The sequence below is a fragment of the Halichoerus grypus genome, chromosome 13, assembly GCF_964656455.1.
Source record: "Halichoerus grypus chromosome 13, mHalGry1.hap1.1, whole genome shotgun sequence".
Lineage (NCBI taxonomy): Eukaryota > Metazoa > Chordata > Mammalia > Carnivora > Phocidae > Halichoerus > Halichoerus grypus.
Genome location: NC_135724.1, coordinates 35714820 through 35734785, shown reverse-complemented (window position 1 = coordinate 35734785; position 19966 = coordinate 35714820). Strand labels below are relative to the sequence as shown.

Sequence of the window (19966 nt, the reverse complement as noted above, 5' to 3'; positions counted from 1 at the left end):
CAGACCAAACAGAGATCATTTCTCTGCTCAGTACATGGGAGAGGGCTCAGAGTCTAATATGTTTCAACACCATCCTGCCAATGTTTCTTGGGATTCATTCTTTTAAGGAAAGCAATGGAAAGGGCACCTTCTGGGGCGCCTGGGTGGCTCAGGCAGTTAAGTGTCTGCCTTAGGCTCAGGTCATGATCCCAGGGTCCTGGCATCGAGCCCCACATCAGGCTCTCTGTTCAGTGGAGAGCCTGCTTCTCCCTCTCCCTCTGCCTGCTGCTCTGCCTGCTTGTGCTCTCTCTCTCTCAAATAAATAATAAAATAAAATCTTTAAAAAGGAACCTCCTTATTGCATTTCTAAATGACATGGAGAAATCATAAAATTAAAAGTTTTCAAGAATGAGTGTGTAGGAATTCTGTCTCCCCAGCCTCCTTTCCCTGTCCAGCACACAAATATTTGTGACCTTGGGCATCTCTCCCTGGGGCCTCTGTCTAGGGTGGAGTGATCTCTTCCTTCCCAGCTGTGGATTCAGTGCTGTTTTTTTCTCCATCTTTCATTTCCCAAAGGAGGGTCCATAATAGTCTCCAGCTTCTGTGCTCGATCCTGAGCCGGTCACTATGAGGGCGAGAAAATAGAGCCATCGGTCAGCCTGAGCCTCGAAGCTTACAGTGTTGTGAGAGGGGACTGTGGGTGACACCTGCCGCCCATGTCCACTTACTGTGCTGTCAGGTAAAGGTCTCGCTCTGTTCTCCATGGTGTGCTTGGTTCTGGGCTAGTGGCCATAAGTCAACAGTGGCAGCACCCCCCAAACTGTTGTTTGGTGTAGTTCTCATGAGATCTCCTCTTATTTGCAAAACCAGTAACGGTGGCCCCTGACATCCCCCCCGCCCCCAGGGCCGTGCCAGGTTGGTGAGGATCTGCAGAAAGCATGGCTGCACTGACCTGAAACCCATAGGTCTTTTCTTTTCTTTTCTTTTCTTTTTTAAGATTTTATTTATCTATTTGACAGAGAGAGACACAGCGAGAGAGGGAACACAAGCAGGGGGAGTGGGAGAGGGAGAAGCAGGCTTCCTGCCGAGCAGGGAGCCCGATGCGGGGCTCGATCCCAGGACTCTGGGATCATGAGCTGAGCCGAAGGCAGATGCTTAAAGACTGAGCCACCCAGGTGCCCCTGAAACCCATAGGTCTTAAGAAGGAAGCCCCGGTCCCCTCCTTACACATAGGTTTTCCCCATTCACATTAAGAAATCAGGAAAGCCAGAGGTCCTAGGGATTTCTTTTGACTAAGAGTCCGATTTCTCAGAACCTAGAAGATTTACCTTAAAATCCTGTTCTTTCTGCCTTAAACAGGCACAGAGTTGATACATGAAATCTTGGGTTAGAGAAAGCTTGTCATTCTGTTTTCATAATTTTTCATTTTCCTTCCATGAAAGGCAACAAGATGTGATTTTGCAGCCTGCCAGAGGGTCATTATGCAATGCATATTTGCAGATATTTGAGACTCCTAGCCAGAGGAGAAAATGATGCATTTGCAGCCAAATAATCACTTTTTAAAAGAAAGAAAAAAAAGTGTTTCATTTTATTTACAAAAGCCCATCTTTAAACTCCCCAGTCAGAGGTAAGAAGCAGATGCTCATCCCATGACTTCTCACACAGCATGGATTTTTTGCTCTTCATACATCTGGAAGTCTAATTAATTGGGGTGAAATGATTCGGCTTGTGCAGCCTGGCCTTTCATCACTCTAACACACGAAGTCTGTCTCTCTCTATGGATCCCCTTCTGGTCCATCGGGGAGGCCCCAGGGCCCCCACCTCCTGTGGGTTCTCCAGGGATGCCTCCGGATGCAGTCACGGAATCTACACTCTCTGGATGGCTGTCCACCTTGGCTCACCCTGCTGTCTCCATTTTTCCTTCAGCCCCATGGAATGTAATTTTTCTCAGCTGTGCCCCAGGGTGCTGATCACAGATCTCTAGGCTTCTTCCTTGCTGGGTGGGGACAGGCATGCTTGCACACTATTGAAACTGTGAGGTGGTGATACCTAGGCACAAGTTGCTGTGGAAACAGAATCATGGAAACATGGGGATATTTTGAGGAAAAGCCTCCTAGGTTTGGGGTTCTGAATACGGATACATAAAAGCGGGAATCAAAGATAGGGTCACAGTTTTGAGTCAGGGCAGCCAGGAATCCGGTATGGCCTCTGGCAGGAATGAAGAAGTAGGATATTGGGATTCATTGGCAGGAGAACTTCGGCACCTTGGTTTTGAGGTGAAGGTCGTGTCCACAAGGAGGGCTAAGCCAGGGCCTCCATGTTCTCAGTTGCTCCAGGAAGAGGAGAGGAGATTCAGGGAGCTCTTTGGTCTTGGGTCATTGGCATGTCACTGCTGTGTGATCCATACAGATGCCCCACGTGGGAGTGAGAGCTGAGGCTCTTTTTGAGTCACAGAATATAAAACAGAACCCTGGCCTTGAAGAGATGGCAAAGTCTTGTTAAAGATGTTCCTTATATTCACCAGCCACCTTCCTGATCTTTCTAGAGGCAGAGGGAGCACCATTGCTGGACCCTGGAATCGGTGGGAAGCCTGCCTTCCTGGGACCTGCGTCCACCTCTCTGATATTAAGCAAATACTATGCACTGCTTGCTGTTTGGAGCAACACACCCTCACTTCCCCCCGGAAGCTCTTTGAGTATTTAAAGGCCATCAAACATATCATCCTGTCCAAGCTAAACTTGATGGCTTCCACAGAAAGTCCCTGGCGACATCACTTGCAGTTCCTCAGCATCCTGCAGACAGCGTCCTCCTTCCACAAATCCCACTTTGGATTCATTAGGCTTTGCAGCAGCTGCCCTGGGAGCTGGCGCACATCAGACTGATAATGTACGAAACCTCCCAGGGGTTGGGTTGGTTAGTTTGTTACACGGCCATTTTGCTAGTTTCTTTTTTTTTTTTTTTTTTAAAGATTTTATTTATTTATCTGAGAGAGAGAATGGGAGACAGAGAGCATGAGAGGGGAAGGGTCAGAGGGAGAAGCAGACCCCCTGCTGAGCAGGGAGCCCGATGTGGGACTCGATCCCGGGACTCCAGAATCATGACCTGAGCCGAAGGCAGTTGCTTAACCAACTGAGCCACCCAGGCGCCCCCATTTTGCTAGTTTCTTCTACTCTGTATCTCCGTGATTGATTTACACCTAAATGCAGGGCTTTGCATTTGTTCCCACTGGTATCAGGTCAGAGTTCTGGCCTCAAGATTAGTTTGCATTTTGCTTTGGCCATTCATCACATTACTTGTTAATTCTAGTTTTATTTAATATAAATTTAATAAGCAGAGCTTCTTTGTCATTAACCAAAATGTCGATATAGGCAAGGAATGCTTAAGCCGATGAATGAAGCTTGCAGCTTGACACTCATCAGTCATTTTAAGGCCGTTTTGGTGCAGTTAGTGGGAGGGCACCCACCTCTGGTCATATTCTAGCCTCATTTCTTCATTGAGTTCTAAGGCCAAAGTCAAGGTGTGCTGCATCTGCTGTTAAGTGCGGAGCTCTGAGACCAAATACACTTGTGTGATCCTTTGGGTAGATTATTTTTTCATCTATAGAATGGGGATAATAATCTATAAAATGGGAATGAAAGTAATAGTGGAGAATATGTAAAACACTGATTATCGTAGCTGCACATAGTGCCCAGTGTTGTGAGCTAACCTCACTTTTCCCAAAACTTCTACCAACTTCCTGTTTAAAAAAGGGAGGTATGCTCAGCTTGCCAAAACCTGCTCACCTGGAAACTGCTGGTCCCAGGTGTTTCCTTCTCTTTTCTAAGTGCTTATAAGACATTCATCCAGAAAGCCTTTGGAGCATATTGCCAGGGATCAATAGAGGGTTTAATAAAGTGTGGGATATCAATTTTCCATTTCATCGGTAATCCTTTCTCTCAAAATGGGGACATCAACTTTGCATTGTTTGAGGTGCCTGTGTTGTAAAAATCTCAGAACGACAAATATTATGCTCACTTATTCTTATTAGTATCATGAGGGATCATATTAATTAACATGTTCAAATGTAGAAACTGAAATAGAGTTGCCATGTTGAGAAGACATTATCTGAATTCCTGTTCTCACTCTAGGGGAACATCCTATGTACCATTGTTTGAGGTACATAATTTTCCAAGGTTTTTAATGTCTGCGTCTTTGGATCCTCACTTGAGGAAATGGTGATTGTGTGCCTTCATTAGAATCCTTTTACCTTCAGTAGGATGCTTGTTAAGATGTTCTTGCATCTAACTTCTGTCCAGGAAGGGAAAGTTTTAGGCTTTAAAATGTTGCATAAAGATATGTTTTGCATGGTTAAAACTGATTCACTCTCTTTTCCTCTGTTGCATTTTGGGCAATTTCTGTTGACTTATCAAGTTACCTGATTCTTTGCCCAGCTATTCGAGTCTTCCTGATGAACTTGTGAAATACATTCTTCATCTCTTTTACAATGCTTTTTATTTCTAACATTTCCATCTGACCCTTTCTAGTTTCCCTCCCCTGAAATTTCTCATCTGTTCATGCACATTGTCCACCTTTTCCACCAGAGTTAACATACTGAACATTGTGAATTAGAGAATTGCAACATTGAGTTAAATCTGGTTCTGTTGATTGCTTAGTTTCTTGATAACAGGGTTGGGGACTTGGGGTTTTTAAAACTTTCACTGATTTTTTTTATGATCAAAAGAGTAATATTCTCTTTGCATAAAACTTTAGAAATACAAAAAAAGTCAAAATCACCTGAAATACTTCTATATAGATTTAAACATTAACATTGTACATTTTCCTCTCATCTTTGGAATCTTTCTTACATAGTTAACTCTATATTACAAGCATTTTCCTGTGTTATTACAGTAAAACATATTAAAACCTATGTAATAGTCATAGAAATGGACTGTAATTCATTTGACTTTTCTCATATTAATAGAATTGTTTCGATTTAAAGAGCTTTGTTACTAACTTCATGAAAACATAGTGAATGACGTGGTGTTTGAATATTTTTCCATATTTTCAGTGTTTCATTTTTAAGATTTAAAAAATTATGCAAGTTTTAATGGCATGTTCAAGTAATATTTGTGTTAAAGGGATGATGGGTACAAAGGGTTATCACTGTCTTGATGGTTACTTGGCTACATACAGCCAGAAAACGAATTCTCACCTGTGTGATTGCTTGGACACCCCATATGAGGATAATCTCAGTGGAAGAAAAAGAAAAAAAAAAAAAGAGAAGAAATAGTTTCACTCGTTATTATTTTAGGAGGATGTCAAGGGGAGAGACCAGAGATTTGAGCCAGACCTAATGGGAGCTGGTATGCTGAGAGGACCCTATGGTCCAGAATGGGTCTCCAGCCTTAGGGCTGGACAGCAACTTCTTCAATCCACTCTGAGATGATCCGCTTCAGGGAGCTGATTTGTGGTAGGAACCATAACTCTCAAGAGGCTTGTTGATAAACAGAATAGTAGCTTCCTAGTTTACATAGGCAAGATCCCCATGAAACAGGGGCAGGGGGTGGGGCTTTGACCCTTCCGCCCTGTTCACATTTTCAATTCGTATTCACCATTCCTCAGGCTTAGTTGTCCTCTGTTGCGTTTCCAGGGCTGATTATTTGCTTAGGAAAGTTCTTTAACCTTGGTTATAGCTCACAAGAGCATATTTGTCTCATTTCCCCAAGGCTTAAGTTTTTGCATCAGAGGGAAAGATGGGGCTCCCCATAGTACAGTAGAAAGAGTCAGATTGGCCTTTGTGTTTTCCTTTGACTTTCTTCAGAAATGAGTCATGTGACAAGTTGGGCAGCCTTCTAGAACATGAGACTTTGCATCTGAGAATGGGGATGTCACTAACTGGACAAGGACCCAACCCTGTTGATTTCTCGCCTTCATTTTGTAAATATTACCAGGGTGTTCTTTAAGGCAGTATTTTAGTGCCGAGTTTTTGCTCTTCCTTAGTTAATAACAACAGAGTGGATCTGTGTTACCTGTTATCATCCAACTCCTCATAATTACATGGAATATCCTAAAAGAAAGTTAGCAAAGTGGGTATCTTCTGGCCTTGCCCACTTTTATCCATTGTTCTCTAAAGAAAACCTCTTGCTGAACCCCAGAATTTTATCTCAATGGAAAGAAAATGTTCATCTGTAGCATTTTGAAAATTATTTTGATATTTAAGTATTTCTGGATACTCTGCTGTATGTTCCATCCTGCAAGATTTCCTCTCCACTAACTAGGAAATCCTGAAGTGGTTCCCAGACTCACACTTGGCTACTACATGAATCGCAAATATAGTTTGGTTCCCTTTTTGCAAATTCCATTAGGTCATAAGCAGGTCGGCCATCAGGCCCTGAGGCCATAGCTCATGGCTTTGGTGCAGGTCACTTCCTGTCCTGGCAGGTGTGCCAACCCTGGTCTCCATGCATCTCGCCCCACCCCATGCCAGATACCTGCAAAGCCATAGCCCAGAGTTCTGTACTCAGGTCATCTGTTTGGGCCCACACTTGATTTCTGACCAGACCCATCTCATTTTGCAGACAGTATCTTAAAATGGGATAGATTCAGGGTCTGAGGTATCTGTTGGACTGTTTGATAAGCAGTTACAAATGCTTTAGGGCCCGTTCTGAGCTGCTCGCTCAGGAATTCTGAGCTTAAGGGTATGTCATTGAAATAAAGCGTTAAAATGAGAAGGTCTTAAAAGTAACTGTCTTTAGTCACTTGGCTCTTTGTTGTTGTTAAAATACTCAGTATATTGTTTATTATATAAAGCGGCAAAGCTTTATAAGTCAGTTACCTTACCAATTTCTAATTCAGCTTTAATAACCAGCATCCACTTCTAGAACATATATTTATGCTTTTTTAGTGGAAAATGAAACAAATAGAATGAAGCATGTTTTTCTAACTTCCTTTGTAATTTAAATCCTGAGGTTTGGAAATTGTTTTCTTTTTATGGTTGTTGAATTTTTAGAAGAGTAGGAATTTGGAGATTTTTTTTTGGAATACTTTTATTTCTACTTAATAAGCAGCATATTTGACCTTCTAAGTATAGTTCTTGTGTTTCTCTAAGTACAATAAAACATGAAGGCAGTTCCAGTTTGCTCTAATGTGCAAGATTATTGAGAAACTGGCTTTTATTCCTTTTCCATACATCTGGTACTTGCATTTTATCTAAAACCCAGATACCCGGGTTCTGTACCAGTTGACACCATGCTCTTTCTGTGGGTTGGCCCAGAAAAGAAAAAAAAAAAAAGGCAAAGTGCTATGTTGATGGTATCCTGCCACCTCTCCCTCAGCCTCAGCCTCCCTGGCATGGAGGCCACATTGGATCCCCAAGTTGTTTATGGAATCTGGAGGCTCAATCCCTGGACTGAGGCTTGACCCGACAAACATTACATCCCTCCGTCAAAAGGCATCTCTGTTCCTCTGAAGGCTGATGGCCTCTCTTTTATGCTGAGTAAGAATGGAGTGCAAAATGATAGTTGAAGCAGAAAGTAAAGCTCAGCCCAGTGGCCCCCAAAGCGTGCTAAATACTTAAGAGAAACACAATTCACAGCTGGCTGCGTGTTCTTGTCCTTCCCTCATAACAAAGGGGTTGTCTCAGAGTCCTGTTAAATACTGTGATTTAGCTACATGGTTTAAAGCAATATAAAGCATAATTTATTATAATGGACTAGTGTTAAAATAGAATACTAGTATTCCCTAGAATGTAATTATATAAAAGGCAGGGAACGTGTAGCTCAAGGGCTGACTCTAGACCCCCGGTGTGTTTCCTCTAGCCCTAAGGAAGTGGGATTATTTGTGGGAGCACGAACCCAAAGGCTGTCACCCAGTTTTTCTCTTCCATGGAAACCCACAGGCAGCTGGATCAGCTGCAAGCCGTTTCTATTGACTCTCCCTCCCCACTGTCAGGGCTGTCTTCTGGCAAGTGCTCTCTGTCCTCAGCAACCTGGCTCTGAGGTCTTCTAGTACAGAGAACACTCAGTTGTGGAGTGTGGAGGTATTCTCAGTCCTCTCTCAGCAGCGAGATGACCATGTCTGTGAAGTCAGGACCATGGCTTTGTTATCCCCTCACAGAACCCTGTTGGGTGCTGTGCATCTGGAAAGGCCTCGATCTTGTCGAAAGAAGCAGCACAGCCTCTTGGAATGGGAGGGACCTTAAACGGGGTCAGCTATTGCACCACCATCCAGGTTCAGTATTTCTTCTGCAGTGGCCTTAGCAGGTGGCCACTCAGAAGTCTCCAGATGTGAGGAATTTGCCCACTTGGCTTTGCACCACTGCTTCTGAGACTGACTCCTTTTTGCCCTGTACTCCTTTATGACTGGTCGCTCTCCCTTCTCATGAGATTGATGTACCTTCAGAATGAGAATCAATTCTTACTGACTTTCCTTTGGTGTAGACTACATGAATCACAAATATAGTTTGGTTCCCATTTGGGCGTATGTTTGAGCCTGTAAATCATTGCAGTGAAACCTGTCATCAGAACATGAGGCAGCACCAGGCAGAGCTGAAAATCCAACAGTTCACATGGGAGGGACACTGCCTTGTCCCCTGGAGGAGCCTTCAGCGGCGGAGCCGGGCTGTAGTGTGTGTGCTGGCCCCCGTGTAGCTTGCCCCCAGCTCCCTCATTTGTGGTCCTTGCTCTTGCTGCCACACCGTGCCTGCGTCTCTGGTCTTTTGCTGTCCTGTGGTTTGTCCCTTCCCGGTGGACATGGGCTGGCAACCTCCTTTGCCCTTCCTATTAGAATGTGTCTCAGATCAGTGCAATGGCACCAAGGGTGGATTTTTAAGAGCTTTGTGATGAGCAGCGTGTTTAGACTTGGAGGAATGGGTGTGTGGCCTCCGCTGTGGCTGTTCCAAGGCTTTGGAGGGTTTTGACTGCATTCCAGATACTTGTGGGCATCAAATTAAATGATTTCTGGATAAATCAGGGTTGATGTAGAAACCTTCTAAAGTAATGTGCTTTTATTACTTTCAAGTCTCTACAGTAATGCTAATAAGGTATTTCTGGGGAGGAGTCCTGCTGGACATACTTGGTGATTAGTTAGGACATGCTTGCAATTAGTATCATGCATTTCCATAAATTCACATTCTGCCCTTTTCTCTAAAGTAGTTTAACTATTGAACATGTTTGTTAATTTCACATAGTAAGGCTTCTAAACACACATAAATGTAAACTTAAGCTCAATAGAAGCCTAAAATCATGAATCAGAAGAGTTTGGGATTTTTTTTTTTTTTAATAAAAATACAATGCCAAAAGAGCTCCAAACAGAGCCTTTACAACAAAGGAGAAGCAGACATGAATAGACATGTTGAGACCAATAAAAAAAGACTTTGCTAGAAAACCATGGATTTGTTTTTTTTTAAATTAGCCTCATGAGGGAGAATGGCTAGGGGGTTCTGGGTCCCTGGGACTGTGTTGCCCAAGATCTTGTGACCACAGAGATGCTCAGGAAGAACCTTAATGAGAGGGGCACAAGGGCCCACCCCCCCCCCCCCGGCACTGAGACCAGCTCATGGGAGGAGTGGGGTGGGCACCAGCCAGGATCTTGTACAGGAAGGCACTGAGAAGGCTTAATCTACTTAATAGTAGTCCTCCCACTGAGGAAGTTGCCTGGGCTTGCTAGGTTGTTTTATTTACTTGAAGAACTGTCTACAGTTCTAAACATACAAAGATAGAGCAGTTCATTATGCCTTGCTTTCCCCTTCTGCCCCCAACCTTGTGGTTGAAAAAAATACTCTGGAATTCAGTCTGTTCTAGTATGGGAGCAGAGGACTGAATGCAGGACTCAAGTTATGCAGGTAAAAACCCTCTGAAGAGTTTAGAGCCCTCTAAAGAATTCCATTTTCAGGGTGGTGAGGACATAACGGTGAGGACGGAAGCCCAACGCACTGCTTGTCCTCAGTATGATTGTGGAGGGGCCCCGGTGAGAAAAGTGCAGGGTGACCCCACTGGCCACTCAGTGTGTGGCGGGACCTTGCGCTGACATGGGGAGTGGAGGGAACAGGCTGGGATGGTAGGTGGGATGGAATGAGACCATGTGAGATCAAGGGTTCTCTTCTGGCCACCTGAATTTGAGGTGCTTGTTAGCATATGAGTAGCAATGTCAGGGGTCAGGTGGGTGTCAGAGCCCAGGAGTTTGGTCAGGCCTGGGGTGCAACAGTTAGCATTGAGTCATAGATAGAATTTAAAACCAAGAGACTGGATGGACTTACCTAGAGAGAGTGTATGGTAAGAGAAGGAAAAAATGCAGCAGTGAACTCTAAGGCCTTCCCCCACCTAAAGGTTGAGTACCCTAGAAGGAGCCAGCAAAGAAGTGGCCGCTCAGGTCGGAGAATGGGGTCAGCCATGGTGACAGGGAACTGTTCTTGGAGGGAGCAATTGTGTCATGTGCTGTTGGGAGTTTCAGTGAGCAGAGAAGCAACCATTGGATTTGACAACGTGGAGGCCATTGACAACCCTAACAGGAGAAATTTAATTTGCACGATGGTGATAGAAGCCCTATCAGATTGGGTTGAAGAGTCCGTGGGAAGTGAGGAAGTAGAGGCAGGGAGTGTGGCAATCCTTTTGAGAAGTCTTCCTATAAAGGGGAGCTGAGAACCAAGGCACTGGCTGGAGAGAGATGTGGAGTCAAGGAGAAGAGAGTTTACTAGGGAAGTATGCCAGAGGAGAAAGGGCAAGGGGGTCGGGTGTTCGCATGACTTTGGGGAAATGACTTGATATGGGTGATGTTTTGATACTATTCACAGTGGGGTGCACGATGCTCCAAGTTCCTTGTGAAATCTACATGTGTCCCTAGTATTTTGATGTGAGCTCTTGCCTCCGGGAGGGCCTGGGTCTTTCCTTGGGCTGCAAATGGAGAACCTGGAGCTGATTCTGCATAACCAAGGTGATGGAGTCAAGGGGTCGTGCATTGACTGGTCATTAACTGGTTCATTCATTCAGTGAGCAAACATCGCAGGGCTCACTCCATACCAAATGCAGTTCTGGGTCCTGCAGACAGGACACGATGCAGATCAGCCCCCCTCCCCTTGGAAGTGTTACTGTCTATGGGGGCAGGGCATTGCCAAGCAAATGGCTGGGGCTGGGATGGTAGCCCAGAGCAGGCTCCTTATTTCCTAGATGCGTGATTTGAACCCATTTCCAGGAGAGAGTCGGTGGGTGAGTTCCTTTAGAAGGGGGTTCTTGGAAGGCGGGACTCCGGGAAGGGAGACTATGGGTAATGAGTTGCAGCAGCAGCATCTGGGGGGATGGGGCGGGAGGTGACCTGAAAACCACCCCCTACACAGGTAGCCCCCAGGGCTGGCGAAGCTTCAGCTGGGAGGCTTGGGAATTTCTCTGGGTGGGTAACCTGTGGCCTGTGTGACGGAAGGCCCCTGGGCTATGGGTGGCTCCTCACAAATGCTGTGCCCTGGGCCCAGCAGGATGGGGCTTGGTTCAGATTCCTGCTTGCCTCAGCTCAGTGGTGTGGCTTTGGGCAAGTCCTTTACCTTGCTGTGCTTGCTTCCTTACTGGAAAAACGAGAATTGTGATGGTTCCTACCTCATAGTGCTCTAGTCTGGATAAATGAAGCAACCGACGTGGCAAGTGCTACCTTGTTTGTTGAGAGATGACAGGGTGTGAGCTCTGGAGCCAGAGGCCCTGGGTTCGAAATCTGGTTCTATTTCTGGCTGTGGGCGGCATAGTCAGAGCCTCAGTTTCCTGATCTGTGCAATGGAGATAATACTAATTCCTGCTTCTGAGGCATCCGGCAAAGGAATCTGTGTACTCACGGAGAAGAGCTCCCCAGGCCAAAGCAAGCACGGGGGCCAGCCTGTCTTCAGGTGCACGCAGACTGTCCACAGCTGCATGATGCTTTTCTCTTTTCTGGGTAGTTCCGGCTGGTGGTGAAGACAGCCCTGAAGCTGCTGCTCGTCTTTGTGGAGTACTCCGAGTCAAATGCACCTCTTCTGATCCAGGCTGTCTCTGCTGTGGACACAAAAAGGGGTAAGCAGTCCGCACCCACTATTACAGCAAGGTGGACATGTCTGCTGGAGGGGGGCTCCCGTTTTTAACACGGTCGAAACAGAATTGAGAATGAACAGAATTCCCTTTGTGCGGACTCCCTGCTGTTGGAAACTTATTTTTTAGAATTGTAAGTACACAAAGATCAGGGATGGAACATGGTTTAACAGCGCAAAGAACAGGGGCGCCTGGGTGGCTCAGTTGTTAAGTGTCTGCCTTCGGCTCAGCTCATGATCTCAGGGTCCTGGGATCGAGCCCCGCATCAGGCTCCCTGCTCAGCGGGGAGCCTGCTTCTCCCTCTCCCACTCCCCCTGCTTGTGTTCCCTCTCTCGCTGTGTCTCTCTCTGTCAAATAAATAAATAAAATCTTACAAAAACAAAAACAAAAACAGTGCAAAGAACAGCACTCATAGGCTTACCCAGGTCAGGTCAGACCCTGAGCTTACGTTTATGCCCTGTCCCCAGCCCCCTCCACTGAACCCAGAGAACTAGCTCCTTCTCCCCTTTCCCATTTTGTCCCGGTCACTGTGGCTCTTTTCTCTACTCCTCTCACACACGCTTTATTGGCTCTGACCCTTAGGTGTTCCTTGAATGTTCTCCCTTCCTTCCCTCCAATCTCATACCCCTCTACTGGGGGCCCTCTCCATCTGTCACCTGGCATCACTCACCTCCTCAAAGTGCTACCCTCACCTCTGCTATCGGCCGATTCTTCTGAAACACAAATTTGGTCACATTGGTTCCCTGCCGGTGGCTTCCCAGTGCCTACAGAATTAGGTCCAAGCCCTGCAACTGACCCTTCACCATCCAGCCCCTGTCCACCTGCCACCCCCACCTCCCACCTGGCCTGCACTGCCCCTTCCCTAGCTTGGGTCAATCACATGCACTCCGAGCCCTGTATGTCCCCTTCTCTGCTGTGTTGTTGTCATTGATGCTTCCCACGAGCGTGTGCCCCGCTGGAGGGCGGCAGGGTCTTTGGGTCTCCTCTTGGTGTCCCAGCGCCTAGCTGGCCCACGGCAGGCAGGCCTTCCATACAGGCCTTTGGATTTGGTTTAGTGTGTAACATGCTGTGGCCCCTATAATATTGTGAAGCCTGAAGCTAAAATGTTAGGAGCTTTTGGTTTTGTCCTTTTAAAAAAATTTAGGGGTTTGTTCTCCAGTAGGATATTATCATTACCACTATCCTCCCCACAAAGACCCAAAGAAGAACCAAAACTTGATAACATTTTTTTTTTCTTTTTATAACACTAATACTCTGTAGAAAATTTGGGAAAAAAGTATAAAGGAAGACCATAACAAATCACCTCTAATCTCAGCAGACAGAAATAACTGTTAACAGGTTGGTATATTGGTATATTTCCTTACAGTTTCATGTATGTGTTTCTTGCTTAGGCACAAAGCAGCCCAGATACAACTGTCAAAAACAAGGGGCCTAGATAGCATTCTTTGATTCAAACCATTTGTATCTCTGACTCAGCATTGCTCTGAGACCCACCTTCTAGTGCTGAATCCAAAGGTGAAAGAAAGTAGCTCACTAGTTACTTCGACAGTTTGCATGTAAGTTAATGAAAGCCACCCTGGGCCATAAATTGAGCTCTCATACATTGCCCATGAATGCACAGGCAGATGTCAGCACCAGGCATGGTGGATCGCAGGCTGGAGGTAACTCTAGGCTTGTGCCTGAGGGGTGGAGAGTTGTGAGAGAGACACCCCCTCGTGTGTGGACAGGGGCCTTGAATCTGGAAGATGGATCGCAGACCAGGGCAGGCCTGTGTGTTTCTTTCTACCACAGCATGTTTCCATCTGGTGCCACATTTTAAATCTCTTATGGCCAAGAGCAGATTATGGGGCCAGCTGAGAATCCTTAATGAAGACAGCCAGTTCCTCAGAAACCAGGGTTTGTGTTTCCAAGGCCAATTAATGAAGTTTAGGGCCAAAGGTGAGTATATGGGAAGACAGAGAGGCAGACCATTTTATTGGTCCTTGGAGGGGTCATACTCCATCCCCCAACTCTGGGGATTACTTGAGGACAGTTGATGGACTTCTTGTTTTCCTGTCCTAAATTTCGGGTAACCCATGGGCCCTTCTCATGGGGGCTGCATTTAAGGGATAAGCCTTCTCACGGCCTTGGGGTCTTCCTTTGGCTTATTGAGTTGGGAGTTTAGAATCTCCTTCCTTGGACTTCACAGTCTATAAAGGGTGTGTTTTTTTGGGTTTTTTTTGGTGGGGGGGTTGGTTAGAGGAGTGATCCTGAGATAACCCAGGACTTGGTACCCACATCTGAGACTCCATCGACCAGCTCAGCCAGAGGCTCTCTGCCATCTTCAGTGTTTCTCCCAAGACAAAACGATGGCCATCTTTTCCCAATTTGTTAAAAAAAAAAAAAAAAAAAGGTAGCTAATGGATTGTTTTCTCAACTTGATGGCTTTGCCTATAAAATTTCTTAACTTCTTGGCAGCTACTGCATCTGTCTGCTACTGAGAGCTAGGCAGCTGAATAAAAAGCAGCACTAATGGAAAAACTCAGACATAGCCTATCATGTGGTTCAATAGCATGTTTCTCTGTGGACATGTGTGGTCTTGGCCGTGATTTTATAATGCATACATATAACATCATCCTATTTTACTGCTAAATTGTTCCTGAGCCCTATGATGGAATTAAACATCTAAATATGTCATGGTGCTCTGCAGAGGGCACCGTGACGCCCAGGTGGGTTTCCACCTGGCCGGTTTAGAAGCAGCTCTTCATTTCCCTCTCAGCTGGGTGAAGGGCTAGAGAGAGGTGCCAGAGGTGACTGAGGGCCAACAGAGCATGTCCGTTGGTGTACAAGTTTATAAATAAGCCATAAATTTTACTCCTCATAATGGCTTCAGATCCATTCCTCTGTGGGCTAGGGTAGAGAATGGGCATGCTGAAGTATAGACTGGGTTTTTTTTTTTTTTTTTTAAAGATTATTTATTTATTTATTTGACAGAGAGAGACACAGTGAGAGAAGGAACACAAGCAGGGGGAGTGGGAGAGGGAGAAGCAGACTCCCCGCTAAGCAAGGAGCCCGATGTGGGGCTTGATCCCAGTACCCTGGGATCATGACCTGAGCCGAAGGCAGACGCTTAACGACTGAGCCACCCAGGTGCCCCGGGGTTTTGTTTTTTTTTTTAATAGAAAGGAATTCTTTTGGATGATGAAAACTGTCAGGTTTAAACAATCAGCAAAGAAAACCAACAAATAAGGTAGGAGTCCTCTAAAATGACCACCACCTACAGCGGATGAGTCCAGAACAGATTGGTCTGGTTGCTTTATAAAGACCACGCAGGCAGCGCAGGGCTTACCCAGAAGGGTGCGGTCTGTGAGTGTGGATGGTTTGCCCTTTTGCCAGGAGTGGGCCAGCTGGGCGGAGTGGAGCAGGGATAGAAGCTCAGGGCTCTAAGTCCATCATAGGGACTAATAACTATGAATTAAGTAACATGAAATATGCCCCCTTTGAGCCAGGCGGTCGGCCCGTTTGCTCAGGGGCTGGAATGGAGAGGTTGACTGGCACTAGTGTCCTGAGAGTGGCACAGTACCCAAGCTCCTGCTCGGTCACCTCTTTCCTGGCGTCTTCGGGTCACTTTCCCATTCTGGTGGCCAGGGTGTGCCAGGAAGAGAGAAAGGCTGTGAGTGTGGACAGGCACCTGTGAGAGGGCCTGGCTCTGTCATCTTGCCATCAACAGAGGCTCCCTTTCATTGAGACTGTCCCTGTGGGGGTTGGCAGGAAACTGGTTGAGAACCGAACCCTCTGCTCCCCTGGAAAGGTGCCCTTCCCACTGACAGTATGGGTCTGCCCCTCAGAGAGAGGGTGGGCGGGTGACCAGACTGGGGAATTTATTTTGAAATTTCAGTCATAAATCTTGAGTCAGCACTTGGGTCAGCAAGTGCTTTTGGGGTCAGCACTGCTTTTGGAGAAGTTCCATTTTCACTGGGATGTGAGGTAATGAGCTCTGACATCATTCCTAAACGTGTTGATCACACATGATAGACAGGGGAGACAAATCCAGCCATCCTTTGAAGCCATCCCGTCTCTGACTTCTGCTCGAGGATATAGTGATCTGTGCAGCGCTCCCAGAGCATGGTGGAAGTTAGGTGATGAAACTCCAGCTCTGTTTCCATGGTTATCTATAGCAGAAGCATGCATAAGTGCGTTTGACAGTCACGTAGAAAGACATGAAACATGCTGCCCTTCTGATGGAGTGTTAGATCACCCCGTGTACGAGGCCTTGGGCTAAATATCTTTCTTTGGAGGGGAGCAGTTACCACAGAGACCTAGGAGGAAGGTCAGAGGGAGAACGCATTGAGTCCTGTCTGGTGCGCTTGCTTCTTCTGGGTTGAGAGAGAGGCCCTGCGGTTTGGCGGGAAGAGGGGACCTGCCTGGGAGCGTGTAGAAGCCGGTTGGGTAAGCGTGGGTGTCACCACCGCCACCCGCCACCATGACAATTACAGCTACTGACATTCAAGTGCCTGTTATGTACTGGACACTGCCAAGTATTTTTCATACAAAACTCATTTATTCAATAAATATTTAAATGCCAACTATGTGCTTGAAACATCAGAGGAAAAACGGGCTCTCGTGGAGCCTCTACTCACAGAGCCAGTGTCTGGGGGTGGAGCTGGAGACAGAAGGTCATGATTAAGGAAATTATTGTCTCCTCATGTACTTCATGAGCGCTGGGGCAAAAAGACAAAGTGCATTATCTCCCTGACACCTCCCGGGATTCTCCAAGGTTGACACGGTCACTCCTATGTAGATGCATTTCCTGAGCCCCTGTTCATTCCAGTTCTTTGGGGCGTCAGATCATGTGGTTTATGATTCTAATACAGGACCCACCCCCCTACACACACACACGGATTCACACACACTGTATGGAGCAAGCGGAGGTTGGGGGGTGGGTTGACCTGGACCATTTAGTTGCAGCAGGTGCAGCTCCTGGGCAAGTTGGGCAGCTGGTGCTTCCCATGGGCCAGCTTGAGCGCTGCCAAGGCTGTTTTGCACCAAACTGTTTCCTCCCCTTCACCTTCTTGCTTTTAGATGTTTCCCATTTTCTGGCCCCAAAACAATCAAAGAAGAGTAAACATTCATCTCAACAGTGTAGGAATATATGCAAGTTTCCCGGCTTTGAAATCTTTAAAAGGTAATCAGATATCACAGCTGAAGAACACATTTTTCAATTAAATTAAGCCAGTGTTTGAGTGTGTTCATTATAAAGGATTAAATGGTGTGCACACGAGTATGTCTGTGAGAGAGAGGAGATGGTCTGGCTACACTTCCCGCTCTCAGGAAAACCCACCTTTGCTTCTTGGCCTTTCCTTCCCCAGGCCCTGTTTGGCATCTTTGGCTCCAAAGTATGCAACCAGAAAGCTGTCTGGGCCCATTAGCACCGTTGGAAATGCTTTTCAGCGTTATCTCCTGCAGTCTCCCTTGTAACCATATGTGGGTAACCCACTAGAACCTGTGTTTTATGCTGAGGTTGGGTGCGGAGTGTGAATAATACCAGTTGCGCTTGTCCTAAACACAGCAGAAGTATTGGAGTGCTCGAACTGCACCTGACAGTGAGACTCAAGATCTATTGACCACATTGACTGTCATGAGGGCAGAAAGAGTTACTTTGCTGGGGTTTGAAGAACAGGTGTGGATTTCAGAACAGTTTGATGGTAAATATCAGCCAGGAGATATGTCAGCAGTTAGCAGGCAAAGGGTCCTGTGTTTGTGTTTGGAGTTAGAAATGGTTAGAGAAGCTTGCCTGGTTCTGACCAACTGGGCAATTTTGCCCAAGGAGAGGCTTTCTGTTTGCTAGCTAGGAGAGCCCGCAGACCTCTATATTAAACTATATGTGTTTTCTTAACATCATATAGTAGGTCCCTGTTCGTTTTTAAAATTCTCCTGACCTCCTTCCTTCTCTTACTGTGTGCATTTGTCCTCTGGCTCTTTTAAAAGTGCTCCAGCCTGGGTACCTGGGTGGCTTAGATGGTTGGGCGTCTGCCTTAGGCTCCGGTCATGATCTCCAGGTCCTAAGATCGAGCCCCACCTCGGGCTCCTGGCTCAGCGGGAGTCTGCTTCTGCCTCTCCCTCTCCGCCTTCTTGTACACTCTCTCTCTCACTCAAATAAATGAATCTTAAAAAACTTCCAGCTTAACCCACTTTATGCCCTCTCAAAGATCTCCGCTTACTATTCAGACCTGTTATGTGCCAGACACTGTGCTAAGAACAAGGAAATAAGAACGAGATCACTGCGGTCCTTGGGGAGCTTTGTTCTCAAGGCCAGCAGATCAGCTCTGACATAACTCATTCAAGAACCTGCATTTGGAAGCCACTGATTTTACAGTATTTCAGAATTTACTCTTATTAGCAAAAATAAGCACTGTCCCTTTGAGATCTTTATAGAGAGAGCAGGAAGGAGCTTCATGTCCATTCTGCCATGCCAAGGGAGAGGCAATATTTCACTTCAAATGTTTATCTCAGACGTAGGAAATCGTGTCCAGGTTTTGTATCCCCTTTGTGACCTTGGCCTTGGCATGGCAGTCCTGAATGTGCTGGGTTTTCCTGCCCTGTCTTCACCAAGAACCCGGTTCTTTGTACCCTGTTGATACTTAAACAGTATTTGTGCCTGGATTGAATAGAGGTAATATACCTCTGTTCTTGAAATGTTTGCTAACAGAGGTTTCACTGGTATTTCTTGGAGTCTACTGTTTGAGTGAATGTAAAGATCTCCCACATCCCCCTTCCTTGCAGGAGATCAGAGCATAACATGCTGGTGGACATACAGAGAGTATTTATCAAGTGTTTCCATGCTCAGAGAGCGAAATGCACATGAATGGATTTTTTCAAATTACAGATTTAATATAAAGGGAACTTTCAAGCGAATCTATAGCCATGCTGACAATAGAGAGTATACATTTTCAAGTGGATGAGAATGACGTGGCTTATTATTGCCAAATTAGAAGCATGTTGAAGTCCACCCTAAGGATAGTGTTACGCTTTGAAATTTGGTGACTGAAAGACACTGCCATCGTTGGGTGATAAATCTTTGGATAAACTGTGATATGAGTTGGATAAGAAGCATTGACTTGTTGTTCCTAATGATTTTTTCTTTACTCCTAGGAGTCAAACCCTGGTCAAATATCATGGAAATCCTGGAGGAAAAAGATGGGGTCGACACAGAGCTGCTGGTTTATGCGATGACTTTAGTGAACAAGGTTGGTTGATGATCGTTAAGGGTTGAATTATGTCCCCTTAACAGATATGTTGAAGTCTTAAGTGCTATGAATATCTGTGAATGTGACCTAATTTAGAAATAGGGTCTTCACAGATATAATCAAGATAAGATGAGGTCATTAAGGTGGGCCGTAATCCCACATGACTGGTGTCCTTAGAAGAAGAGGAAAAGAGACACACAGGGCAGATGATGTATGCACATGTATATGAGGAAGACAGCTGTGTGAAGACAGAGGCAGAGATTGGAGTGATACATCTGTTAGCCAAGGAATGCCAAGGATTGCCAACAGCCAATGTAGGATGAGGCAGAGAAGGATCCTCCTCTAGAGCCTTCAGACAGAGCATGGCCCCGCTGACACTTTGCTGTCAGACTTCTCGTCTCCCAAACCGTGAGGAAGTACATTTTGGCTGGCTTAAGCCACCCAGTTTGTGGTACATTGTTACGGCAGCCCCAGGGAACTAATACAAGGTGAAAATCTACAGTTGCCCTCTGAGGAAGAGCCACATCACCTAGGACCCCCATGATGGTGGCTGGAACCATGGCTACAATGTTGTTGTTTGCAGGAGGAAATGGTGTGTGTGTGTGTATGCATGCTGGTGCACATACGTGTGCAGGCCTGGGAGTGTCTGTGTGCTTTCTCGGCTTTGGTCTTTTCCAGCAAAACCAGAGAGATGAGAGTGAGAATTTTATGATTACTTTTCCGATCAGGATGTCCCCTTAA

At 46.0% G+C, this 19966-nt stretch overlaps 1 protein-coding gene across 7 annotated transcripts in view; it reads left to right on the top strand.

Moving 5' to 3' along the window:
* The window catches only part of FHOD3 (formin homology 2 domain containing 3), a 445553-nt gene that overhangs the window by 261083 nt on the left and 164504 nt on the right, over positions 1-19966 (top strand). For all 7 annotated transcript variants that reach the window (XM_036095752.2, XM_036095751.2, XM_036095756.2 and 4 more), the window contains exons 7-8: positions 11873-11984; positions 19131-19225. In XM_036095752.2, the coding sequence (XP_035951645.1) occupies positions 11873-11984; positions 19131-19225 (207 nt within the window). The remainder of the gene's footprint in view (positions 1-11872; positions 11985-19130; positions 19226-19966) is intronic.